Source organism: Phacochoerus africanus, chromosome 9 (genome assembly GCF_016906955.1).
Source record: "Phacochoerus africanus isolate WHEZ1 chromosome 9, ROS_Pafr_v1, whole genome shotgun sequence".
Taxonomy (NCBI): Eukaryota; Metazoa; Chordata; class Mammalia; order Artiodactyla; family Suidae; genus Phacochoerus; species Phacochoerus africanus.
This window is the reverse complement of record NC_062552.1, coordinates 23,101,332-23,109,785: the sequence shown is the minus strand read 5'-3', so window position 1 is coordinate 23,109,785 and position 8,454 is coordinate 23,101,332. Positions and strand designations below refer to the sequence as shown.

The following is an 8,454-nucleotide window of genomic DNA, read 5'->3' as shown; positions in this document are numbered from 1 at the left end:
GTGCATGTCATTGTGAGTGTGTCTATAAGCAAAATAGGTCTGTATAATGTGAATGAGCTTGTTCCTTAGTAGTTCTTTTGTAGTCTCATTTTACTGTGATTTTCGTTCGCCATTTTGAGTGATCACTCAGTGACTTCATGCTGCTGTTGCACGTCCAGACCGCCCACCTGACTCGTCCTTTGACTTCATTTTCTTTCCCCTGGGTTCTGCTAAATATCTGTTTACGTGATAAGTTATTGATCACTGAGAATCTATTTCAATTCCACAATTCATGTTCACAACAAGTAATATCACAATTTTAGGGTATGCAGTTATTACTAGGGAAGAATTTGGAAACCTGAGTGATTTCGATTGATGACAAGTAGAGGTGCCTATTTGTCTTGAACGTGAAATACAGTTACAGTCTTTGGGAATGTTTTGCATCAGTGAATTTATTTTAAACCTTTGCACTTATAGCTGTTTGACTTTTAACAAACCCATTAAAACTGTGGCCTCTTTAGTCTTCCAGAAGGTAAAAAAATTGAATGGGCTTGAGGTACATTGAGGCCATTTCCTTCTCCACCAAAGAGCTTTCCTTTCCCAGAGCCCTCATTCCCTCCATTCAGCTTCAACCACCTCTTCTTTCAACATGTGAGACAAGAAAGCTGACTCCCTTCCTCCCCACCACTCACCAAAGAAGCAAGGACTTTTGTTTCCCACACACAGCATGAAGTTACATCACTAATCAGCCGGTGGTCTGAGTGAGTTAACCAATCCTTAAAGGAAATATGTTTTTGAAATTATGTGCCTATAATGACCAAACATTTAGATCTAAATGTTAATATTATTACTTTCAATAGCCTAATATTTGCCATTTTACAGGAAAAATAACCTCTCCAGAAGTTATTGCAAAAAGTAACCTCTCCAAAAATGATGCCTCTCCAGAAGTTGACGGTCATGCATATAATGCAAATCCTGGAAAAAATACTCACTTCAAAATCATAGTTGAAAAAGTCAAATGTTATTGACAAATATTATGTACACACATTACACATCAGTATCCCTGAGTTTTCCCCATTTAGTTTGAATGGTTTGCCATGAACTCTCAATTAATCAAATGCATTTTATTCTTCTGATATTCTCTCTAGTCCTTTATTTTTTCCTGGGATAAATTGTATCTCACTTTCCTATGAGTTATCTCCAAAGAAAACTCCTTCTTCTACCATGAGCCTTCCTGTGCCTCTCTGTACAGTGTCTGGCCCTTCGTGTCCTTTGCCGCAGCTTCTGAAGGAGACTGCCAAGATTTGTTCTCCCGGGCACGGTAATTTCTCCCAGAGTTAGTGCTTCAAAGAGTAATTTTGATATTGTGGCCAGAGGCCAAAGCTACATCCTTCCTCTAAATTCCTACAATGTTTTCCTCCTTATTCTGAGCAGGGTGATGGGCACCAACAGCACCCCTGTTGAAGACAACATCATCCTGGTGGGCTTCTCGGATCAGCCCAGCCTGGAAAAGATACTCTTCGGGGTTGTTTTGGCATCATACCTCCTGACTCTGGTGGGAAACACAATCATCATTCTGATCGCTTCCACTGACCCTCATCTCAAAACACCCATGTACTTTTTCCTCACCCACCTCTCCCTAGTTGATATCTGCTTTACCACCAGTATTGTCCCCCAGCTGCTGTGGAACCTCAGGGGACCAGCCAAGACCATAACCGCCCTGGGCTGTGCTGTCCAGCTCTATGTCTCCCTGGCTTTGGGCTCCACTGAGTGTGTTCTCCTGGCTGTCATGGCTTTTGACCGCCACGCTGCCGTTTGCAAACCTCTCCACTATGCAGCTGTGATGAACCCACGGCTGTGCCAGGCCCTGGCAGGGGTTGCATGGCTGAGTGGAGTAGGAAACGCTCTCATCCAGAGCACTGTCACCCTCTGGCTGCCTCGCTGTGGACACCGGCGGCTCCATCATTTCTTCTGTGAGGTGCCTTCCATGATTAAGCTTGCGTGTGTGGACATCCACACCAATGAGGTCCAGCTATTCATTGCATCCCTGGTCTTGCTCCTCTTGCCCTTGGCACTGATACTGACGTCCTATGGACACATCGTCAAGGCAGTTACTAGGATCAAGTCAGTCCAGGCCTGGCGCAAAGCCCTGGGGACATGCGGATCCCACGTGATGGTGGTGTCCCTCTTCTACGGGACCATCACCGCTGTGTACATCCAGCCCAACAGCTCTTATGCCCCTACTTCTGGGAAATTCATCTCCCTCTTCTACACGGTACTGACTCCAACCCTCAACCCTCTCATCTACACACTGAGGAATAAAGATGTGAAAGGAGCTATGAGAAGACTATTTCACAGGGACTTGGCCTCATAAAAAACAAAGCAGAGCCCACAAGGATCAGCTTGCACGTGTGTGTGTTGTGGTGTGTCTAAAAGAGACGAGTCATTTTGCACAATCCTTCGCTAAAGAAATGAACTGTTCTACAAGGAGCACATGCGATCTTCATAGTTTGCCTGGTGTCTTTTATTGGCCTCAGAACTATCCGTCCTCTTCATCCTCCTTCCCAGGCTTCTTTGGGGCCCTTCGTAAGGCAATGTCTCCTCACACCCTCTCAATGTCCATTATTCATATCATTTCTGGTTCTTGCCCTCCCTGCCTGTGTTTTTCTTCCGCCTTCCTTCCTTTTTCCATGGTCCACTCTGTTTTCTCCTTTGTCCTTTCCCTTGTTATCCTTTTCTTTCTCTCCTTTTTGTCGCTTCCTTCTTTCCCCCCCTGTTATTCTTTTTATGATGTGCTTATCATTTCCCTGGCTGCTTCTACATTCTCTTCCTTCCCATCAATAGTCTAACAATTCCTGGAAACAACTCTCTAAAACCAATTTCCCGTTGATCACAAGAAAGAGCTTTCTTGCCTTGTGGAGTACAGTGGAGAGATTAGACTAGAGAATTTGGGTTTTTTTTTTTTGTGATTTTTGGGTGTTTGTTTGTTTTTTGTTTTGTTTGTCTGTTTGTTTTGCCTCTTTAGGGCCACTCCTGTGGCATATGGATGTTCCTGGGCTAGGGGTCAAATTGGAGCTGCAGCTGCTGGCCATAACAACACCAGATCCAAGCCACATCTGAGACCAACACTGCAGCTCACAGAAAGGCTGGATCCTTAACCCACTGAGCGGGGCCAGGGATCGAACCTATGTCCTCATGGATCCTAGTCAGGTTTGTTACTGCTGCATCACATCGGGAACTCTGAGAATTTGGATTTTAACTCCAAAAGTTCCTTTTTGAGCTTGTGCAGGTTTTACTGAAGTTTTTGTATCCATGTTTATTTACAAGTAAAAAAGGAGTGAGCTTTACTATTATGTTGATTAAAAGATCAAAAAGTAAGAGTAGTGTAAACTTACTAGTTTTTGTTTGGTGATTGGTTTGTAATGCAAGTGCCTGACTTAAGCTTTGATTGCGGAGGCATCTGCTTCAAAGGGGACAATCTCAAAAAGAACCATTGCCACCCACAGGATGAGATAAAGAGCCAGGCTGTCCCCAACGCCCATCCCTCAGAGTCCTTTGTTTCAGAGATCTGGGTTGATTTTAGGTAACCGACAATTCCGACCACTTGATTTTCTCTTCCTGCTCTTATGTTTTCACCACTAAAGATGGAACCCAGAAACCCCAAGCTCCCACCTTTGGTGCCAATAAAAGCGGAACCCAGACCTGCTCTCTCTCTCTACCTGAGACCTCACGGTGCAGCCCCAGATTTTCAATCATAGTAAGAACCCCAAGGGCCAATCCACCCTCAACACTGATTATCCATAGGCTGAGACCAGCACAAAACAATAAGTAAACAACTGCTAAAAGTGATCAATATATGTCAATTAACATTTTTTTCTTTATTTTTTTTTGGCTACACCCTTGGCATCCAGAAGTTCCACAGCCACAACGCCAGATTTTTAAGGGCTAGGCCACCCAGGAACTCCATTTACCATCTTTTCAATCTTCTAACTTTCTTATCATAGTATTCTCCCTATTTTGATCTAATATATGCTTATCACTTTCAACAGTATTGAATTTATCTAGTCGATAATTAGTTACCATTTTATATCTGAATGGAAAATTTGCTGCCATTTTATATCTGAATCAAAAAATAATCCTTGGGAAATATGGTAAAAATAAGTTCCCCTTTTGCCCTCATAATATGGAAAAAAAAAACATGATTTATTTTCTTCACTCACTTCACTCACTTTTTTGGTAAAAAGTATGACACTTTTGCTTTTAATGGTGACAACAGGGTTGAAGTTGGTATTTCCAAAGGATAGGTATTGTAGTGTGGTCATAAAGAATACTTGAACTCAAAGAGATCAGAGCCTCTGTTCTGTCTCTAGCATTTATTTCCCAGCTGCATAACTACAGGTAAATCCCTCAACATTTCCAACCCTCATTTCTCCATTTCTAAAATGGGGACCACCTCAGAGCTTTGTTGTAAGTATTTCAGGAGATGGTGAGAAGGCATATAGGAAGGAGTCCGTAAGTGTCAGTTACCATTAACAAACTCTGTTGACCTGGTGATAATCGTGGTGCCAGACTGAGTGGCCTTGATGACAAATACATGCTTTTCAGGCATAAGTTATGTGGGTTGTCACAAGTCATTGTTAATATTCTACTAAGTTCACTGGTGATCATCAAATGAGTTCCGCTTTGAAATCTAACCCAATATGTGGGTCAGTTAATTTCATCAAACGTGCTTTTTTTTTTTTTCATTAACAAGCCAACAGCAATTAGTCTAGTGTGATCTAATAATTGTGACTCAATTATAGCATCTAATTCTGGCCTTGATTTCTGTCATTTCCAATTTCCAACAGTCTGGGGAAAAAAGTTTTCCTCATGTAAACCCTGACCAAAGATATCCTTATCCAGACATTACAGAGCACCTCATGTTTGGTCATACAGTTCACTTCCCAACCTGCCAGCTGGATTCACCAACCATAACAGTATCAGATGAGGTCCTGAGTGGCAAGGTCCTCCTGTAAAGCTATACCAGCATGTTCTGTCACTCGACTGGATGCTTATCCATAATTTTTTTCATTTTTTTAACTACTGGCTGTCTCTATCTCCCTATTATTCCCACAGTTACTCTTCTTAATTTTCAGAAAATTACTTTAATTTCTCACATCAAAGTTAAAGCAATAAGAAATTTATATTAAAGAAAATGAACCTGTTGGAGTTCCCACTGTGGTACAACAGGTTAAGGATCTGGCATTGCCACAGCTGTGGCATACATTGCAGCTTCAACTTGGATTTCATCCCTGGCCCAGGAACTTCCATAATCTGTAGGTGTAGCCAAATAAAAGAAAAAAAAAGTGAAAGAAGAGAAAATGAATTTGTGACCTCTGCCCCTTAAGAACTTCCCTTAAGATGAAAATCTGTGCACAAAGAACTGAAAAGTGAAATCAAAATCAACATATGAACAATTTATTCATTATACACTCAATCAGTAATAATCTATGCACCACTATATGTTTATCACTGTGAAGAATTAGAGCATCCTAGAATAACTGACAAACAGTATGTAATATTCCTATAAAATATATTTCATGATTTATGAATCAATTAAAAATCAATGTAAGGTCATAACAGATGCACAATAAAATAAGACAGCACATATAGTGGAATGCCTATGTGTCTGAGAAATTCAAATAAAGCATAAATCTAGTGAGTACTGGGTAGTACTTCGAAGGAAGAGCTAAACTACAAACATATCCGGGGTCAAGAAATTTGCTTCCTCAGGTAGAATGTCCTGAATGTGCTAAGGCTCAGAGGGCAACATATTTAAGGATAGAAATCACTGGCTTCCAATGATATACTTTGGGAATAGAAATAATATGGCACCTTAAGTTTTTACAACTGCATAAATCATTACTGAATAAAAAGTGAAGTGAATTTTTTCAAACTAACACACTTATTTTCTATTATTTATCCCCATAACCAGCTACCCTAGATAGATTTTTAGAAATAGCGCTCTGGTAAATAATAAGTTTAATGAAGATATTTATCCCCATTCTCTTTCTGAAAACCATAAAATATATTAAATACAACATTGTATGTCTCTATAAGGACAAATGGAACTGGAGAGGAACTGAGAGCAAGCAGAAATCAATAAACTTTTGGAAGATAGGAAGCAGATAGAAGGGTAGTAAATGACTTACTGGGAAAAAAGGAAAAAAAAGCTGATGAATAATGCCTTGAAAGGACTGGAGGCAGAGAGGAGCAGCCAGCAGGAATAAAGTAAGGCCACTTGTACTGCAGAGCCTTGGAGTAGCAGTGGTGGCTAAGAAAGGTGAGCGGTGGGGATCTTAGAAGGCAGGTTGCAGAGTGAGGCTAAAATCAACAACCATTAAAAAGTCTGCCTAAAAAGTGTAGGTCTCCTAGTCCATACAACTAGGTGAGGGACCTTCTGATTGTCAATCTGGTAAAGGAGTGTCACCCTTAGACGAGTTAGGTCAGAGAGCACCCCCCAGGCCTGGCAGAGAGTTGACTAGAATGTCACCCCCAAACAGGGCATTTGGTAGGTGCTTCGGGACAGGCCTCTTTCCCCCTGGTTTTTCCTCATTCTGCTCCTAGAACCTGGTCAGCTTTAGAACCTTGTAACTCTCTAGGCAGGAAAATAGAAGGGGTTCCGGTGGAGGAAGGTAGAAGACTTTCACAAAGCGACCAAAAGTGTCCTGACATTTGAGTTATTCCAGTGAAAGCCTTGATCATCCCATCAGCAAGCTTCCCCCAAGCGCACAGCATTTCCAACTAATTTTTGGGTGAAGGCATTGCCTCACCTCTGAGTCAGTCCTCTAACAGAGGGAGACAAACATAAACAGAGAGAAACAAAGAGAGAGAGAGAAAGAAATAATAATAAAAATAAAGAAAGAGAAGACACATAAAAATGGAATAAATAACAGCAACAATTCGTCGTAGTTGGTATAATTAATGAAGGCTCATCAAACAAACAAACAAACAAACCCTCAGGACTTAAAGTAGAATGATAAGGAAAGAAGCAAAAAAAAAAATTAATTAGAACAGTCTCCCAAAGCAGCAAAAATAAACCAGTGGAACCTAATCAAACTGACAGCTCTTTTTGCCACAGCAAAGGAAACCACACACAAAAAAAAGACAACTTACCAAATGGGAGAAAATAGTTTCAAGTGATGCAACTGACAAGGGCCTGATCTTTAATATACAATCAACTTATACAACTCAACAGCAAAAAAGCCAAGCAACCTCAATGGAAAAATGGGCAAAAGACCTGAATAGACATTTCTCCAAAGATGTACAAATGTCCAACAAGCACTTGAAAAAAATGCTCAGTGTCCCTGATTACTGGAGAAATGCATTCAAAACTACTATGAGATACCACCACACATCTGTCAGAATGGCAATCATTAATAAATCCACAAGTAACAAGTGCTGGAGAGGATGTGGAGAAAAGGGAACCCTCCTGCACTGTTGGTGGGAATGTAAATTGGTACAACCCCTATGAGAAACAGTATGGCAGTATCTTTGAAAACTATACATAGAATTACCATATGATGCCTCAATCCCACTCTTGGGCATATACCCAGACAAAACTTTCCTTGAAAAAGACATGTGCACCCACATATTAATTGCAGCACTATTCACAATAGCCAGGACATGGAAACAACCCAAATGTCCACTGACAGATGATTGGATTCGGAAGACGAGGTATATATACACAATGGAATACTACTCAGCCGTGAAAAGGAACAAAATAATGCCATTTGCAGCAACATGGATGGAACTAGAGACTCTCATACTAAGTGAAGTAAGTCAGAAAGAGAAAGACAAATACCATATGATATCACCTACATCTGGAATCTATTATACAGCACAAATGAACCTTTCCACAAAAAGGAAAATCATGGACATGGAGAACAGACTTGTGGTTGCCAAGGGGGAGGGGGAGGGAGTGGGATGGACTGAGAATCTGGAGTTAATAGATGCAAACTGTTGCATTTGGAATGGATAAGCAATGAGATCCTGCCGTATAGCACTGGGAACTATATCTAGTCACTTATGATGGAGCATGATAAAGTGAGAAAAAAGGATGTACACATGTATGTGTAACTGGGTCACCTTGCTGTCAGCAGAAAATTGACAGAACACTCTAAACCAGGTATAATGGAAAAAATAAACATTATTACTATTAATAATAATAAAAATAAAAAGACCCTCTACTCCTGTTAAAAAAAAAGTTTCAAAGGCTCTTAATGAGGATTAATAATGACTTTAAGAAATTGCTTTTAAAAACCCAAACATACTATCTTCTGTTGAGTATACAATACAGGCCTAGTTTACATTATTTTCCTAATTGATTAAATGGTTTCTGTTACCTTAGCAAAATATTAGAACAGTAAAAATAAATTGAAAAGAGAGAAGCATTCAAACATAACCTTGAAATTTCCTAGAGTAGAAGAAAAAAGC

The 8,454-nt window shown here is 40.4% G+C and overlaps 1 protein-coding gene and 1 pseudogene across 1 annotated transcript; both read left to right on the top strand.

Annotated features, from left to right (window-relative positions):
* The first annotated feature begins 1,417 nt into the window (after nt 1-1,417).
* LOC125136569 (olfactory receptor 2G3-like) lies at nt 1,418-2,353 on the top strand. The gene has a single exon (XM_047797425.1). It carries the CDS (start codon nt 1,418-1,420, stop codon nt 2,351-2,353), a length of 936 nt encoding a protein of 311 aa, XP_047653381.1.
* Nucleotides 2,354-2,450: 97 nt separating this feature from the next.
* Nucleotides 2,451-8,454, top strand: part of LOC125136568 (olfactory receptor 2G6-like) — a 7,911-nt pseudogene continuing 1,907 nt past the window's right edge.

Excerpts from the sequence above, each read along its gene's own strand:
- LOC125136569 (XM_047797425.1), top strand. The coding sequence starts at position 1,418 with ATGGGCACCAACAGCACCCCTGTTGAAGACAACATCATCCTGGTGGGC.